Source organism: Anthonomus grandis, chromosome 5, assembly GCF_022605725.1.
Source record: "Anthonomus grandis grandis chromosome 5, icAntGran1.3, whole genome shotgun sequence".
Taxonomy (NCBI): domain Eukaryota; kingdom Metazoa; phylum Arthropoda; class Insecta; order Coleoptera; family Curculionidae; genus Anthonomus; species Anthonomus grandis.
The window spans coordinates 29,599,633-29,619,662 of NC_065550.1; the positions used below are offsets into that span (position 1 = coordinate 29,599,633).

Genomic DNA, 20,030 nt, shown 5'->3' on the forward strand with positions numbered 1-20,030 from the left:
GTTTCTTACCTTAAAGAAATACTTATAAATAGCGTCGATCAGTCCGAAGAAGAGCAAATAAGGCTTGTACACGCTATAATCTTTAACCGAGCGGTCGGTTAAGGTTGTACTCGGTCCGGTCGGTTGCAGCAACCGTTGCTGCGCTATCACAATTAACCTAAAATTGGTTGTTATGCAATAAAATCAAATCAAAAGTGAGGAATTTATAAAAAATCTAGTAACCCTTAACAAGCTGTATGGAAGCATATCAATAGCAAAAGAAAAAATTATTCATTTATCCCAAATTCCCAACTCGATGCAAAAAGTTGTAATAACCAACCACTTTTGTTTAACCCCTTACAATGTGACAAATAAATTTGAAAATTCTCAACAGACATTTACAGACTACCTAAATTCTATTCCGATAAAAAAATATGCCATCTCTTAAGTTTAATTTTATTAGGTTTAGTGATGTCGCTCGAGTTGAATCATTAAAGCAATAAAATTTATAATGGTTCAATATCCATTTTATTAATGAACTAATCTATAGCTTGCAATACATTTTCTAAAGTTTTCAAAACTGTGAAGGTGGTCCCTCTCTTCTAGAATAAAGGCTTTTGATGACTGCAACAATTATCGTCCCACATGACTGTTGCTAATATTGTCGAAAATGTAAAAATCAAATTAATAAACACTTCAATTCAGATCAATTTGGATTCCGAACAAACAAATCCACAACTTTAGCTATTGACCATCTTCTTGAAAGGTTTTGAGAAATATCTTGATGAGAAATACTCTTGGAGTATTTTTAAACCTCATAAAGGCATTTAAAGGCCTCACACATATCATCCTCTTAAAAAAAATATCTTTCTACAATTTTCAAGATGACGCCATTCAGCTTCTTGACTCGTAACTCTATGATCGAGATCAATCGGTCCATTTCAATCCATGCAATTCCAAAAAACAGCCTCTGAAGTTTGCGGCTGTTGGTAATAAAAGGATCGGTATTAGGCCCTACGTTGTTTCTCTTTTTTTACAAATGGCCTGGCTCATTCTTAAAGTGAATGAGTCTATACCCTGTTATTTGCTATCATACAACTTTTTAAATGGAAATCAGAAGTTGATAATCTTAATTACAAAAGTTTTATTTCGATGGTTTTAGGAAAATCTTTAAACAATTCAAAATCACAAATTATTAAATTTACTTTAGGAACAACATTGAGATTGTACATAATTCTTGCCTGAATATGGAGGGGAATCTAAATTACTGGGCGCACATTTGGAGGCTTGATTAACCTGGAAACAACACAAAGGGTCAGATTCCTAATATTAGTATCTACAAAAGATAATACACTCGCGAGGGCTACTTTGCCAACTTTTTTGGTTGAAGATTTTATTAAAAAAGAACGATTACCAGATCGCCTATTAACAGGTAACCCTAGAACCAGTTGAAGTTCTAATAGTCCTGCCTTCTATGACATTCATAGAGGTTTTACTAAATCTTTCCGGCACCCACATCAGGATCATAGATGTCAAATGTCAAGATGTAATAGTCATGACCGAATTAAACAACCAAAATCATCTACGATTTTGCATCCAAACGTAAACGCCATAGAAAGTTTTCGACGGAAAACGATTTATCAAAATCATCCTAATTCTGATGATGATACTGATGATAAATTAACTCGATTTCCAAAATATTTCATTCTAAATATTAGGCACACATTAACCCTCAAAATAGTGGCTATTTTTGAATGTCTCAAATCGCAAATATATCTCACTTTAGACTGCAAAATTTCAAGATCAAGCTTTACGAAAATTTAGAAAATATTACCTATTAATAAAAATATAAATTTAAGTCCAATTTATAGATTTAATTTATTTGAAATCCTTGATATATTACTAAGCCAGAAAATGAATGTAATACCAGGACTTTTGCATGCAAAATGCGATACCACAAAAACCATGCCAGGGATATAGAAAACCAAAAAATCAAGTTTATAATCCCAGAGAAGTGCGTAAACAGAATATTTTATTTTATAGAAGAAGTCCATTCTGGAAGTAGAGTGAATGAGTAATAAGGACAGGAGGAGGATTGTACAAGACTGCAATCACTTACAAAAAGAAATAAACAACATTTGCAGCTGGTTAAAAAATAATAAGATGCCTATTAATGTAAAAAATGGTATCATAACATTTTCTAGGAAAAACAATATTATTGAGTTTATTATAGTTACAACATTGAGGGTACTAATTTGAATCGAGTTAGTGAGATCAAGAAGTAGTGTGTCAGTACGAATGATGTGAGGTTGAACTCGCGCTATATTTCTATAGCTAATAAAACATACAGATCTCTGGGTTTCCTTATTAGGAATAGTAAAAGCTTTAAAATTGACACAGTTATTAGACTTTAGAATTTTTAATATTTTATAATTTTAATACTTTATAATACTATAGTGAGACCACATTTGGAATATGCTTCTCATATTTGGATGCCTTCAGCTCAAATCCATATAGATCACATTGAGAAAGTTCAAAAGCTGAGATATATTTATTTTAGATTAAATAATACATATTGAAGTATGTTGGATAATTTTAATATAAAAGTTTGTCAAATCGAAGAAATTAATAAACGGTGTTGTTTATTTACCAAATCCTTAAAAACATAAAATATAAAGACTGTGATTTAGTTAAGTATATAAGTATAATTGTTCTAAAGTAAATCTAAGAATCTTAAATTTTGATTTAAGCATATCTCCAGTAAACAGAATGATATTGATTTTTAATTAGATCCTCAGGCAAATCATAATTGATATTTTTAACACAACCGATAGTGACTTGATTAAGAATTTAAAGCAATTTGTATATTAGTTTAGGTTAGGTTTAGTTTTAGTATTTTACTTTTCTGTATCTTCCTTCCTTTACATGTTTTTGTTAGCTATCTCGTTATATTTTATTACATGTTTTCTATTTTATTACTTATATTTAGGGAGCATTTCGATGAGATAACTAATCATCATTGAACTTTTCACAACTCGGAGAAGTCGATTTTTCATTTAATAAAAAATAAACAGTTACCTGGACAAATGGGACAATCGGTCCTTTTCCCACTCGCTGCGGCTTTTAAGGAACACGGCCAAAGTGGCCATGTACAAGGGTCCCTCCGCCTGATATGCCAAATCGCCATTCAGATCTGCACTACCGTATGCCGTTAAGGCAGCGAATTCACGAGAATACACCCTTGTCCTATCCCGTAAAATTATAAAAAATGAATCGTTTATTGAAAAATTACCTTAAGAAAGGGAATCTTACGTATTTATCACATAAAGACCGACGTGGATCAAATAAGGCACCATGTGCATATTGCTCTGGGGACCGCCGCCCCCGGTGTCTTCGTGGAACGATTTTTCCTGCGCGAATCGCCACAGTAACAGTTTTAAATCGTGGATGGTTGATGCGTGGCCCATATCACTAAAATAAATTGAAAAATTGAAAACCTAGACATAGTACTGTTATGTAGATTTTAAGTTATGCAGAAATTCATACCGATGGTTGGTACTTTCTTGCAAATAAGTGTTATGCCGGGCCAAACAACTGGCAAACGCCGATTCCGGCACTTGCGGACCCCAAAGCGGCAACAGCCCGTTACACTTCGTATTGGCATTTTGCAACGCAGCCGATTCCCACTCGTCTCTAGCTCGTGCGAGTCGGACCGCCGACATATGGCAGTCGATATGGACCACATTGAAATGGGTAACAGTCGAATAACCTAAAAGAAAAATCCCACTTAATGAAAAATTACTTTATTATATTTCAATATGATAGGGACGGATATATTCGATTTAACCAAATAATTTTTTTTTTACTGAGATCGAGACAAGGTTCGGGACCTACGAAGGGGTTAACAAGGTTCTGTAACAGGTTCGGTCTCAGTAAAAAACAAATCTCGCAGGAACTTAATAATTGGGCCTGGGAAAAAACAAGGAAGAATTGGAGGACAGAAGGATTTAGACAGGCCAAGGAAATGATACCAGACCATGACGGCTCTAAAGCGAGGCGACTGAATTTAAGTCACAGAAACAATGCATGAACAAACTGGGATAAATTTTGATATCAATCACAAACGAAATTTAATTCTATCGATTCTATAAATATATCGAAACATCTCGTCCGCAGAACACCTTCAGAGCTATCGTTATTTTCGTTCCAACAATTCCCCGGTTTTCCCCATATTTTCTTCCACCCTCAATTTTCAGACCATGTTAACCGTACATCCAGTCAGGCAAGTTTTGTGATGATTTAGATACCACCATTATTATTGTTATTTACTGATGTTAAGTGACATTCTACCATTTTGTTAATTAGTATCTGAAGATCTTCTGGAGTTTCTGCAATTACAACCGTGTTATCGCCAGCAAGTTATTAATTGGGACGCCATTTATTTTAATACCTATATCTTGCTCTGAATGTGCTCTGTTTATGATATCTTCTGAGTATAGGTTGAATAAGATTGATGAGAATATACATCCCTGCATTACGCCTTTCTTAATCTCGATTTCCTCCGTTACCTATCTATTGGAATATTCGCTTTTTGGTTATAGTAAATCTTGGAAATAATCCTGATGATCGCGACATACTTTATCAGAACGCTTTGTTATAGTAAATGATGCACATATACAGTGTGGCCCAAATTGGGTATTTATGTACGAGTATCTTGAAAACTATAAAAGATAGACCATTGATTAAATGAGAAAAGTTGTAGGGTATTCAATTGCCAATCCAATGCTCCTTTGAGAATGATTTTATCTATTTTCTACATCAGAATCTTGTAGGTTCATTGCAAAGAAGATGTAAGGAAGTTATTAAGGCAAAGGCTTTTTCGACAAAATATTGAATTTTGTACTTTTAATTTGTGTAAATTCAAACGTTTTTGTAGTCTTTCTATACATTTGTCCACAGAGTTTTTTTTAATGTTTCATAAGGGCCCATTGTTTTAATGTGTATTTTTATTTTTCGAATAAAAGTTCATTTATTTAATTTTTTTTAATATAAACAATTATGATAGATATAGGCGAAAAGAAAATCTTTCCATACTTTTGTCCATGACTGTATGCCTTTAGGAACGGCAATTGAAGCATCAGTAGTATTCTTGTTCAATGAACTAAAAAACTGTCATTCTTAGCTTATTAACGATCTAAGTGTTAAGAATATAGAGAGATTGTAGAAATCAGGAAAAAATCTCCTCCTTTAGGAAGTGGAATAAGGAGGACAGTTTTAAGATTTTCAGAGACAAAAAATTATTTATACGTTCAATAAACCGACCTGAGCAGACACACCTGAAGTATTATTCTTCCTTTTAGGATTTTCTACAAATTTATATATTGCTTGTATATACTTACCGACTATTTTGCGTTGTTTGCTCTCGAATTCCTCCACGTTACACCGTTTCGTAAACGTATAAATGCCCAACACTTTGGTCGGTTGATATTTGTAGCCCTCCCGGCAAATGCAACAGACCAGACCGGATTCCTCGCCTAGTTCCTCGATTTGTTGTAAAATCGTCGACTTGGCCGTCACCTGGCCCTTATCGTTTGTGCGCATCCCTAACTGGCCTAATTGTTTTTCCCTCATTGCCATCGCCAAACGTTTCTTTTCAGATCTCGTAAACTCTCTTACCTAAAATATACAAAAAAAAAAGATTATTTTTATTTAATGACGAATGCTTTTAGGTTTCTCCATTTCTCATGAATTTTATATAGATTATTGTGAATATAGTTTAACTCAGTAGACAGGGTGTTATATATACATATTGCGATTGACCCCAATAATGCCAATTTTTTTATTCATTTATGTAACTGGCAGAAGCAGAATAAGAAGGGACCAAGGTTTAATTTAAATGTTTAAGTAATTTAGTGGAATTTAAAATTTGGGGTTTTTGATGCGGGAAATTTAAATCTGATTTTGGTTGGTAACTAATTAATAGAGGACTTCAAGCGCTTAATTTTTTTCAAATAGTTTTACCCCAATTACCTCTTGTTTGAATTAGAAAATGAGTCCCAAAAGGTTGGTACTCTATACGCAATTAATCTCAACCATTGTGGACTTCTGGAAGACTTTAAGAAAGAATTTTATAGATTTAGAAAAAACATTTCTAATGCCTGAAATAAATTATAGAATTTTCTGCAAAAACTTCTTCAAATATCTATAAGAAATGTAAACTTAAATAATACAGAAGTCTAGTACTTTAAATACCCGAAATATGAATTATTCTAAAATGAACCCAAGGATAATAAATCGTTCTTAACAATTTGGCATAAAATGCAGTAAAAAATTTCGATTAATTTGCGTTTAAACAAGTGCCAGATTTTCAATTGGCGTGATATTCAGATATAAACAATTACAACAAAAACAGTGGTAAATAAACAAACAAAAGAATAGGGCCTGACAGGGAGACGTTTTAACATGTCTGTATGGTTATAGTTGCTTACTAGTTATGGCACTCTTTATGACTAAAGGAAGGAATATACTAACAAACATATCTTAAATTTTAAGACAAGAAAAAAACTGTCGGTATCGTTAGTGTCATCTATTTTCAATTAATGTTTTAAGGTTTATTATTCGTGTCTTGACAAAATAAACCAGCAAAGATTGCAACGTATACAAAATACGTGTTGTCGATTTGTGTGTAATTTAAAAAAAATTGCTCATATATGTATGCGTTGTATCTATTGATTGCAGTGGTTAAAAATATAATTCCTTCATAAGTTTCATTTTCTTATATTTATGTATTGACTCGTATAAAAATTAAAGACCAAAATATCTGTTAGAGAAATTAATTCCAAGAAATACGTTCATGATAGAGATATAAGACATAAAACTCTGACATTGCCACACCGTAACACAGCTCTTTTCTCACGTAGCTATACTTGCTCTAAAAATAATTATAAAATTTTGTTCTTGGAGGAAAATTTGCGCAAATAGTCTTTTTTCTGCTGATTTACAAAAGTATTTAATTATTTTTTTTTTCCTTCAATTTATTCTTTGATTAATTCTTATATTACTACTTTGTCAAAACATTTGTAATTATTATTAAGGTTTAGAGATGAAAGTAGCTTTAGCTAATCTTCGCCTTTTTGGGGCAAATGTAATGTAATGTGCATTTCATATTTGTTACTTTAATTCAAAAATTGTTGCATAATTGACTTCTTACCTCTTCAATTTGTTTAGCGACTGCGGCATTAGTACACAACGCCTCCAACAAATTCTCTGCGAGAGAACCGACATGTTCGTCCGAAGAAACTTGCTCCAAACGATGAATAATCGGAATTGTATCCGCTTTCGATATTTCCAGTTGGGTGTTCTCGTGACTGTGCGCCAACCCGGTTAAAAACCTCAAAATGTACTTGAGAGCCGGCTTCGAAATGAAGTCTTTTAACTCGTCACTATCTGTCCTTAATAATGTGGGCTTTACACATGGTGCGTGGATCGCGATGTACGCCAAGGCTTCTTTCACAACGCCCAAGGATAAGATGTAGTCTTTAAGGGTATTCCCTATGGCGTTCCTCTCGATACTGTTGGTCAGCATGCAGAACATTTCTAGTTTTTGTTGGTCTTCTGAACTGTGCTCGGCGTCGTATCTGAATTATTGAGAGAGGATTGTTGTTATTGGTGTTCAATGATTTTAATGGAAAAAACTTGCATTTAAGAATTTCTTTAAATTCAAAACATTTTATTCCAATTACATTTAGCAAGAATTAGATGTCTTTGAGGCAAAAACCGACACCACCTTAATATTAACAAAAAAGAAAGAATTAGGCAAATGAAAACAGAAAAAAAATTGTATTACAAATGTTGCTGAATATAAAAGATAGATTTTATTATGACTCTGACAAATAAGTTTATTTTTTGACATATGTTGAACATACCTAGGAAAGCTACTCCATAAGTTTGTGGAATGTTTGGGTATAAGAAAATGATTTTTTAAAATTTGCTGTTCGATGGTGTGGAATTTGAAATAGTTCAGCGTTTCTTGCACCATGATGGTTATGGACGTAAATTTATTAAAAAAGATGAATTTCCTTTTCAGTTTTAATAGTATTATACAAGGTGTCCCAAAAATGATGGATCAAACTTCAACAGGAGATAGACGGTATAAGGCATTATGGCTGCAGATAAATCGGTCAGTATTAGAAATCGACATATTTTTAAAACACTTTGTGAATACCTTTAATTATTCTTTCGTACAATAATAAGGCAAAATCTTGATGTATTCATGGAATTTTCTGGCTTACTTCTTGAAAGAGTCAAAATTTTATTACGCAATCACTAATAATGCAGTCAACTTGTAACTTGATGAAATCAGTATGAATCGTAGAAGTTTTTAGGCTACAGGATCACTCTTATCCAAAAATCTCATCCATTCTTCTCTAAGAGACCAACATACAAAATTGACGAAAAACAAATAAAAACACAAAGTCACGGTCTCACAACATGTAATTCAACGGGCTACACGTGTTTCGCTCTAGTTAGAGCTTCATCAGGCCTTTAGAAGCCATCTACACACTTCACAGTACATTTTTATTATTAGGTGTACTTACAACTTAAGTACTTATTTTTAAAGTTGTAGAAAGTCTAAAATGAATTTTTTCTAGCTCCCTCGAAAACTATAATGTTTAAAAATAATATTTTTATTAATCATATTGTTTAATCAACTATATAATTTTTTTAAAAGCATTTATTTGACAAGGTGTTGGAATTTAGAAAATACACGAATATCGCTGTAACTTTTAAAAGTATTCACACTTAAATAACAACATAGGAGGTGATTTTGATTAAAAATTACTTTTTCTATCCCTTGTTTGAGTTTGATCGATAAGTTTTGGGACACCTGGATATAAACTATATGTATCCTATTTCGTCTATAGCCATATTTATAATTAAACTTTCCTTAAGATAGGGTGATATATTATTTCGGTACTGTCCTGAGAACATAAACCTAATGCATCAATTTTGTATTTTAACTTTAGAAATCGATTCTGAGTAAACAACATCTGCATAATCGAAAAGCTACATAATAAGATTCACAGAGCAAATATTTAACCTTGAAAGGGAAATCTGAGTTTTAATTCTGATTGCTGATTTTTTTTTAAATTTAAAGGTAAATACAGCTGTGAGGCGTCAGCTTACCGTGGGATTTGTGAGTACCATAGGATTGTTTACCGACTCATATCTGCTACCTAGACTAAAAAAAGTATCGATGATAATATTTACCCTTGTCGAACTACTCTCTTTAGTAACCTAAATTTTTATTTTAAACGATGATTTTCATTTTTAACAACTACATAGCCACTTCTATTAGAAAAATTACTTTGACATAGTTTAATAGAGAGAGAAACTAAATTAATATGAAAAAATTAAATCGGCCATTTGGCTATATAAGAATTTTTCCAATATATTGGACACAACTGCTAAAATACTTATTGGCCTGAGATCCTTTTTCTTTTTGGAGTCATTATTTTCTGTTAAAGGTTTGATAAAAGGTTTTTCATATATCTGCAAAGACAGCGTTTAAAATAGTAAAATAACATTAAAATAACAAAAATATGTTTTCAATACCACCCATTTCTGTTATTCATTTCAAACTACGACAAATGCCTAAAAAATCAAAATGCCTTACTTGTTGAATTCCAACACGTTCTTGAAGTGATCCAATAAAATCTCCATTTTCTCTTTGTTTCCGTAAACTAGGGCCGCTAAGACTCGCGTCAGGTGGGCCAGCACCGCCGAGTTATCCCTTATTGCAGGGTGCGTCTATCACGTTAAAGAATTACGTGAATTTTATTTCAAATTTTCAAGGGAATTAATTTACTTACCGTAAACGATAACAGAGACTTGACATAATCGGATCCTCCGAATGTCGCGGAGAGCTTCTCAAACACGTCCAAAGGTCTACTGGTGGCCCTCGACATTAAAGTCTCCATTATTTCCAAAATTTGACCGGCTATGGCCGATTGACTATAATAAGAGTTGAATTATGTGTTTTTATTTATTACTGAAGACTTAAAACAGAAATAAGTGTGTCCAAATATAGTGTGAATTCTCGGGTGATTTTTATTAAATTTTGTACCCACCTTTTTATTATTTTTTGTCGTAAAAGAGTTGACGCTGACAATTGAAGAAAAAAATTCACATTTATTTTGGAGAAAGTTTGGACCCTACACTAATTTTTTTTTGGATAGACTTTTTTTGGAGTAGACTCTAAATTAAGCAAAAGACTAAAAAGCATCTTATTTTATATATTTTGCAATGCTGAACACGATTTCAGTGAAAAATTTGATAAAATTGTATTAAAAAAAACTTGACAATTACGGTATCAGAGAAACTACCCAAAAACTATTAAGAACTTACTCATCAAATAGACGCCAAATTAAAAAAGTAATTGGAGTTTAAAGCATGCCTCAGATTGTCACTTGCAGAGTGGTGCCTCAATGAACTGTCTTTGGTCCGCTCTTATTTATACCATATGTAAATATCTTATTAAATCTTAACAACGTCGTAAAAATGATTAGTTATTGCGATGATGATGATGATGTAAGTTTTTATAAACCGCAGACATGGCAACAACTGATAATCCTTGCAGAAAGAGACTTTTTGACTATTTCTAACTGGTTTAAAGGCAACAAATCATCACCTAATGTCCAAAAATATAAATATATTACTTTTACATCCTATAATCACAATCTTCCTAAAATGGGACCGTTAGAAATAACTCAAAATATTGCTATATCCGAGATCTAGGAATTGTTTTGGACCAGCATCTAAACTGGGCTCTTCACGCTAAACATGTGACTGAAAAATTACCAGTATTAATCTTAAAGTTTAAATATTTAAAGTTTTATTTGCATATAAAACAACTCTCAGCGATTTACAATGCACTGTTGCAATCACAACTACGTTATCGTATATCTACGTCAGAAGGAGTAAGAAACTGCCATCTTGATTATATGTGCAACATGCGCTATTGTGTATTAATAAAAATAAAATAAAGTTTGTTCATATTAAGCATTCCCAGGGTGCAAAAAATCGACAAAATAGACTGCAGGTCCCAAAAATTAAAAAAAGTATTGGCCAACGATATTTTGTTATATAGTTTCAAAAGCTTTCAATTTACAGTGAACACTAGGTTTGTTCTACAAGAAAATATAATAGAAAAAAGTTTCAAATCTGCATCTGTTAAACTCTGGATCCAGCGAATAGACTACATTATTTTCCATAAGTTAGTAAATTAACAAACAAAATTGATTTACCTTAGAGAATATACATATATAACATTTTCCAAGCTAAGACATAAATTACCAAGCTATGACAAAATATTATATTACAGCACTCATTACTAACAAGCTACAATATTGTACAGCTTAAATTAAGAAATTTGTATTTTTGGCTTAATAAACATATATTATTATGGTAAAATGAAAATCCTGCAGTCTCTATCCACTTATTTATTAAACATTCACTTTTTTAAAATTCCCGATATGTTTCGGACACCTTGGTGTCAATCATCAGGGGATAAAAGGATTAAAATTGGTATCAGATATACGTCCCAGGGTTTGATTCCATGTCAAAAAACCCTCTATTTATTATTATTGTTTTTTTTTTATTTAATTATTTTTAATTGTATTTGTTTACATTCTGTTATTGACAAGGACCAAATAATACTACCGAATTTACGACCGAATATACTAATCGGTCCTTGTCAATAACAGAATGTAAACAAAATAAAAAATAATAAAATTAAAAAGAAAACAATAATAATAAATAGAGGGTTTTTTGACATGGAATCAAACCCTGGGGCGTATATCTGATGCCAATTTTAAACCTTTTATCCCCTGATGATGTGTCCGAAACATGTCGGAAATTTTAATAAATTAAATGTTTAATAAGTAAGTGGAGGGAGACTGCAGGATTTTCATTTTACCTTAATCTACGACTTCACTGCAAGTATGGACTATTTTCTCAATATATTATTATATTATATTCAAATAAAACCTAATTTTTTAAAAAAATCTCTACTTTTGTGCGATACTGTACGTTGATATAAGCTTTCCTCCTTAAAATCACCCGAGGATCCATATCCTGCATTATCGACATTCCATTAATTAACGGGAATGTTTCAGAATAAGATACTACTCGTTAAGAATATGATAATACGAACGTACCTAGCACCCGACTCGCCTTGCAAACACAACTGTAAAATCTTCAAAAAGGCCTCGATGGCCCCCTGTTCCGGCTCAATCAAAACCTCCTGACACTTGTTCACCTTCACGCACAACTTGAAAAGCTTCAGGAGCACCTGAACCAACGGCTTGGCCCGCCACACATTTTGAATCGCACCGAGTCGCGTGACCATCACCTTCAGTCCGCCACAATCGGCCAACACGTTCGCCATCTTGTACACCTCCTCGTTGTCCACGGCGCTTTGTCCCTTATTGTCCAGGGTTTCGATGAATTCCTCGGTGGCGTCACCTAATAAACCGCGCATCCTATAAACCACTCGCATCGTGTCCAAGTCGCCCCCTTCCGACAGCCAGATTTTCCGGTAAACGTCTTTTACCGGTAGATCTAAGCTCATGATTTTATTGTTGACTAGTAGCTCCATCCCGTTGTCGTCTTCCAATAAGGCGACCAGTTCGCAGTCTTGACAAATTTTGTTTTTTACGTCGCGCATCAGGGGTCCCATGCCCGTTTCCGAGTGGTGGTATGGATTGCCCAACATACGACCTGTACAAGTAAGAATTTTTAAACCCTTTATTATGGTATACAACCTAATTGGCGGTTCTACTATAGAAGCACATGAGTACGTGTACCCCAAATTAAATAATAAAAAAACCCTTTAATAATTATTTCAGAAATAAAGTCTGAGCCTCCTTAGTATTTTATCGCATACTGTCAAATTAGTCAAATGTAGTAATAATCGCATATGCGATCATGTAGGCGGGATATGCGACGTTATTTTTTACTATTATGGTGGCGGTTTTAAGTAGAAGTCGCACACTTTTGTTGTGCGTCAGCTACCATCATTCATGCTCGTGCATTATATGCATAACAGCTGCAGATGTCATTATATTTGCAGATGACACATTTTTCCTTGTTAAACAAAGAGAAAATAAACAGTGATTTCAGAAATTTACAGATGGTGTATATACAATGAAATAAAAATAAATTTTGAAAAAACCAAATGCATTGGTTTTCAAAAATAAACCACAGCCTCAGAAAATGTAGTATTAGAATAAAAAATTATAAGACTATTAGGATATATTTTAGACAATCAGGTAAACTGGAAAAATTACATTGCAGATCTTAATAAAAAAATTAGAAGAATTATTTGAATGAGACAAATACAAACTGCTATATTTAAAACTGTGTACTATCCATGTTTTGAAGCTCGCCTTAAATATAGCATTGTGTTTTGGGGTGTCTCAACTGATTGGCAGCATTCAAAACCCAAAAATATGCTATTCGACTCTTAACAGAAGGACAAAGATGCAAGGTTTCTTTTTAAGCAGTTCAAATTCTTAACTGTACCTTCTTTATATATACTGGAATGTCTTATGTTCGTATATAAAAACAGAGACCAGTTTACATTTGCAAACTCCTCCAACAAGCAAAGACGAATTGATTTTACATCCTAGGCATCAATTCACCTTCTTTCAAAAAAGCCTTAAATATATTTTAGCAAAACTGTTTAATAGTTTATTAAACAGCTATAAAAATTTAAGCATCAGAAAATTCAAAAATATAATGGAGGCCCTGTTGATAGAAAGGCATATTCTCTATATACAAGAATTCGTGTACGATACATGGCAATTTTAACTGTCTTTACAGTTTCTAAATTTTTGTAACATAATTACTGCAGTCATATTATTTTGACAGTCTTCGTTTTTAATTTTATGTATAGTATAAGTATAGGTACATGATATTTTATCTTTCTTTTTTTTTGTTCTTTGAGTTTTAGGTTTCTATAGGAATGTTCTTTTCTGAGAAAATTCCATACAACTTATATAGACTTCTGTATTTATTTTTTTTAAATTGTAACCAAACTGCAGTGAAAATAAATTGACATTGTAATGAGCGGACAGCTTGGAGATGTTCAAATCTTGATTCAACGTGATTGATTATACTTATGCTTTTTTAAATGACTGTAATTCCCAACAGCTAAATTTAATTTTATCTCAAGCTACTAGCCAAAATCAACGACGAGTTGCAATTTTGGATAAAATTGTTGGTGCAAGATAGTCTGCTACAAGATGGCATTTTAAAAGTAGAGGGATAAATATAGTATACGAATATTGCAAATTGTTAATAGAATGCTTGACTGACTTAATGCAAATACACATACAACCAACTGTTTGGAAAACTGCAAGCAAAAAGCGAGAGAGACGGTTTAAAAACAATTAAAAATGAAATTTCTGAAGATACAACTACTTCTACGACTCAAACTAAAAAGAGCCGTACAAAGCAAGACCCGCATAGAAGCCAAGGAAGTTTGTGGTAATATAATTACACACGTAAAACATAGTTACAAACATTTTAATGATTTTCCTTTACAAATCATTAAAAATGCAGCTATTCTTTTTCCTGTGACAAATTTCCACATTTTGAAAAGCATTTTCCATTGCAATATTTGGAAAATGTAGTAGAAGCATATTCGCCATATATATAAAGTTCGCCTTCAGACTGAATTAGAATTAATTTACCAAAGACCTGAATTCGGAAATATAAGTGGTGGTATTAGTTTATTGCAGTTTTTTATAGAAAATAATTTTCAGAGCAGATTTTCTGTCACTTTTGCACTTTTACAAATAATTGTTACCATAACAATGAGAACAACCGAAGGTGAGCGATGCTTTTCAACATTGAAGAGAATAAAGAGTTTTTTGCGAAGCTCTATGAATGAAAAAAGACGATCAATCCAAGCAATACTAGGCAATCTATCGAAAAACACCTTATAGAGAATATTCCAGACTTTAATGAGGCTGCTATTGAGAAATTTTCGGTGAATAAAAATAGAAAAATGGGCTTTGCCATTAAGCATGTGCTAATAAGAATTTTTTTTAATATTTATTTTCTTGTGTAAATTTAAGAACATGTTTACTTCAAGCTTTTTCTTATTAGTATTTCCTTTTTCTTCTACGTTTAGAATGCCTAAACAGATTTTTGGTAGTTGCAAAAAAATTATAAATATATTTTGTTTTACACTACTTGTAAACCCCCTTTATCATAGGACACGAACCACCACTGATAAAACCTCGGCAAATTTATTTCTTGGAAGCGAGAGGGTTAAGATAACGACAATAACCGCTATTTAGGATTTGGAGTTTCTCTCTTTCTATACGTTTATGCTGGGCCAAACTCTAGTTGGTAAGGGGGAAAATAGCAGAAACGTATCCGTTCTCTTTTTAACTTATGCCTTAGACTCGTTATTGTAAGTTAAAACATTGACTTCGGATCCAAGGCTTCCGTTGGGCAGGCAAGTATAATGTAAGAGGTTATGCACCAATGGTGTAATTTTTTGAGGTTAAGTAAATATTTACCTTGTATAAAAAAATATACCTTGTAAAAAGTCCTCTTGCTGCGGATCCTTCTCCAAAGTCAAAAAGAATTCGCCTATATCGTTCTCCTCTGGATAAATGATGGAGCACAACCGCTCAAAAATAAAAACGGGCGTCAGAATGTCTTGCAAACTATAATCCTCGACGGTTCGTATACAAACTGACATAAAAGATTTAGTTTCTTCCTCAGTACCGGTCGTCATGTCCTCCAACAATTCCAGCAATTTATCTTGAGTGTCGTCGATCAGACGGGTTCGTTGAACGACCAGCCGTCTTAGCGACAAATACCCGTTCAAAACCGCACCTAAATTGTTTGTTTTTTTTATAAAGTCAGTAGCTAAAATTAATTATTTGAATAACCAACCAACTAATCTGGACTTGTACTGCCTTCTGATGGCGTTATCCTCCAAAAACTCAGCCAAAAGTTCTGTAAGTTGATTCAGGGCGTAACCCTGAGCCAGATCCGAGGTCAGGGTGGTCGTCTCTAGTCGGTGAATTTGTTTGATCTCCTGCGTCATTAGATTGGCCAAAACTAATGGAAGACCCTGTAAAAGAAACATATAGCGATCTAAACTTTACGTTTATTCAACGGATTATATTCACCTTGATGGTCAAAAACTGTTTCCAAGGAGTGTTTTGCACCATGCTCTGGTACAATTGTAAAAATTCGGCGGCCGCCTCCCCTGCCTCATTTAAGTTGGTTAAAAAGCACGTGAGTAAAGTGATTATTTCTTTTTTCCTCTCGTAAGTGTTCGACATTGTTTGCACAATGCTACAAGCGACGGTACGGGCTTGCCGCGAACTAGGATTAAATAAAACGGTTTCCAGCCACGAGGTGGCGCTCAGGACCGGATGTCGAGTCTCGTGCAGTTTTTTCACGCGTCTACGCCATTTGCGCGCATATTTTTCGGTTAGGTACAGTTGACGCACTTCCTCTTTGCTTGAGAGAACGTTCAGTTTGGCTTCGGAGCGTTTTGTTAAGCGAGTTTTCCATCCTGGAATATTAGAAATTATGTTTTACTTATTAAGTTTAGTAAAGAGTAACGTTTGAGAGATGTTGGTTTTTTCCCTTAAGACACGCATTTTGAATTAAGCCTTTATTTAAGGATATCTTAACTACATTATTAAGAGTCAGATTTTTAAAGTTGAGTTAATTAAAGTTTAAAAAAAAATTTTTTTTTGGTCGTGCGCGATAACTTATTCACATAAATTTTTAGTAATATATTAACTTTATTCACATAAAGGTTTCTGAACATGCCATCGACGTCAGACCCCGCGCATCTAGGCGTAGAATTTGATTTATTTTATTACGTTTTGTGATTTCATTACTGGAAGTTAATACATTGATTTCAGCATTCAAAACCTTCATTGGTCGAACCCAATAGCCGTGATCCTTTAATAGAATCCCTTGACAAACTGTTTTGGATACAATTAAGAAGCACAAATTACTAAAAACAAAAAATTAACAAGGACAAAGACACTGTTTTAAGAAGAGATTATGATATAATGAGTAAACAGGTTTTTTGCATGATTTGAATTCCTTCTACATCCACAGGGTTTAGGAAGGAACCATAAACGACATCCGCAAAATAAAAATTTTTATTATATATACAGAGATTCGCATAAAAGAGCTTTTGTTTTTGAAGTAAGTGAATTTTGCTGTGCGTATAATTTAAGTCAAGAAAATGCTTTTCTTAAAACAAAGATTTACATGTTCTTTAAATTTAAATTTATAATCTAAAACAAGTCCCAAGTTTCTGCCATATTTAAAAGTAGTATTTCTATTCCCCAACATAATTTTTAAAATTTCAGTGTCAGTTGTTTGAGGTTATACAAAATTATAGTTGTTTAGGGCAGAATAATATAAAAACGCTTTTAGTGGAATTCAATTTAGGCAGATGATGCAGTGGGTAAGTTACTAAGATCATCTGAACCTTATTTATGGAAAAAACTTTAAATATCTGTAAATCATGGGCGTAAATATGATATAGACAGGATCGTACAACCGTACAAATAATAATATATAATTAATAATTCTGAAGCTAAATATGCTATAGAGTAAGAGACCTAACATTTAGCCCTGATGAACTACAACAGTCACTCTTTGTAAGTCTGAAAATTTGTCATCTATCATTGCCCTCTGTGCCCTGTTATTAAAAAATGATGAAATAAGTTCAAAAATAGCGTAAAATTGCAAGCAATAAGTGATGATTGGACAAATCAATTGCTTTAGTGTAATCTAATAAAATGAGTATAAATTAATGGTATCATCCACGTTTGTATATCCCATGTTTGCTTGGAAGAATATCATTTCCCCCCAAGAATAAATTGACCTGATATTCTATAATTTTTTCTGATACTTTCAAAAGAATAGGCAAAATAAATATTGAGCGCAAGTGACTATAATCGGTGGGATTATTTATTTTGAGCAAAGGCAAGATTTAATTATACATAATTATACATTAAAAAACCAAAATTTAATTATACAGAAATTCGCGATATTAATTAAATCAGGAATTAAGGGAAAATAGAGGAATACCAATTTCATAAGCGTTAGATTTTAAGAATAATATTGGAAACCTGCTATATTGAAAAGCAGGTATATGTAGGCTAAATTAGCAGGTATATTATTAGATTTATTATTGATTTTTTTTAATAATTATTTTTATTATTTACCATATTTAATTTCTTTAATTCTCTCCACTTATACGACTTCCTTAACGTCACTATTTTCGATTTTTTTTTATTTAAATATACCCTTTTTGCAATCTAATATCGCTAGTTCTCAGTTGCTTATAATAATTCCGTTGGTCAGCTTGTTTAGTACATCTGCAACGACTTAGTGCCTGATTTCTTAACCATATTAACAGCCTGACATCGTCAGCTAACCAAGAACAATATTTTTCATTTGTTATCTTCCTTTTCTTTAATTGGTGTATGTATATCAAAAATATTCAGAATAGAACTGGTAAGGACGTTTACTTTTTCATCTATATGTTCTGTTAGATAAAATAAAACCCAGTTTATACATTCAAGGAATTCAGTGGAATTAAGTGTCCTTAGTCAGTGTACTTTGTTATATTTTGTTTAAAATTAAAAATTGCATAAATTAAAAAAAAATCTAAGATGTTTACATCTTGTATATAAGGTCAATCACTTCAGAATAAGTCAATGATGAGCTGCAATTTGAAGTCCTCGTAAAAGTAAACCTGCTCAAAACATTATTTAGTACTTACCACTAAAACTATGGTCCGGCACTTTTTTCAAAAACTTCTTAACTTCAACGGGTGCTTGCAGCGGCACCACTTTTGGCGCACCGCCGCTTTTATTTTGGTTCGTTTTTTCTTTAGTTTTTTTGGTAGCGGGAGGCGCTGGAGGTTCCGGGATCCTGATAAGACTCTGTAAAATCTTCAGACAGGGCAATATCACGCTCTCCATCACCGTGGGACTCTTCGAGTCCTCGCAGGCTTTGACGAAGAGCGACATCAGGCAGCCGAGTTTCAGTTCCCAACAGTCGTCTTCTTTTTGAACCATTGCGGCTAAAAGGGCCATTTCGTGACGGATACTTGCACCTAAAAATCAGAGAAAAAAAATGATGCATACGTTTTATATTTATAATAATTTATTGGTATTAGACTGGAGAGGCATTATTACGAGTTTTGCTGATGGTATAGCCATTTTTTAATTCAGCGAATATATGGCATCAGGTCAAAAATTAATCAGAATCAGATCTAAGGGGAGTATTTTAGTGGTTTGAGCAAAACAAACTCACCTTAAGTCGAAAAATTCATCCATTAGGACTATCCTTAAGGACTAACATTTCCAGTGGGATAAAAATGTAGAATATATAATATCCAAAACTAAGTACCTTGTATTCCGTTTTTATCACTTAAAACAATATTTGAAGTCGGTTAAACAGTATTTATTACGTCTCAGTTAAATTAAGTCTTTGGATTATTAGCTTTTCAATGTTTACGTAATGTACTTTGAATGTATAGTCAAATTACAGTATCCTACTAGAAAAGATTTGAACCTTGTTTTCATCAGATATAATTTTGGCAGTTGATTCCTCATTATTGGGTGTGGAGAGCCTAAAAGTTATTGATTTATCAGGAAAATTTAATAATGTAGGATATCTTTTCAGATAAACACGACAATTTGACAAACAATTTTTCAGATTTTTAAGTAAATAACCTGAAGAAAGACAATTGACATTACGGAAAAAAAAACTTTTTCCGGGCGATCTAAATACTATTTAGAAAATGTAGAATAATCGAATTCTCATTTATATATTCCTATCTCAATCTGAAAATTAGAAGAGGATGGGAACAAACAATGTTTTTCGGGTATAATTAGAAACATTACGACAGAAAAACACTATTTATAGTCGATCCAAATATTATTTAGAAACTGAAACGATGATATAAAAAAAGGTGGAAA

At 32.8% G+C, this 20,030-nt stretch overlaps 1 protein-coding gene across 1 annotated transcript in view; it reads right to left on the minus strand.

Annotated features, from left to right (window-relative positions):
* LOC126735845 (E3 ubiquitin-protein ligase UBR4) overlaps window positions 1-20,030 on the minus strand; it is an 86,898-nt gene that overhangs the window by 583 nt on the left and 66,285 nt on the right. The window contains 13 exon segments of the mRNA XM_050439928.1: window positions 10-157; window positions 3,058-3,225; window positions 3,292-3,450; window positions 3,526-3,748; window positions 5,379-5,655; window positions 7,190-7,616; window positions 9,656-9,789; window positions 9,852-9,993; window positions 12,198-12,759; window positions 15,592-15,894; window positions 15,955-16,135; window positions 16,194-16,585; window positions 18,827-19,162. Of these exon segments, the coding sequence (XP_050295885.1) occupies window positions 10-157; window positions 3,058-3,225; window positions 3,292-3,450; window positions 3,526-3,748; window positions 5,379-5,655; window positions 7,190-7,616; window positions 9,656-9,789; window positions 9,852-9,993; window positions 12,198-12,759; window positions 15,592-15,894; window positions 15,955-16,135; window positions 16,194-16,585; window positions 18,827-19,162 (3,452 nt within the window).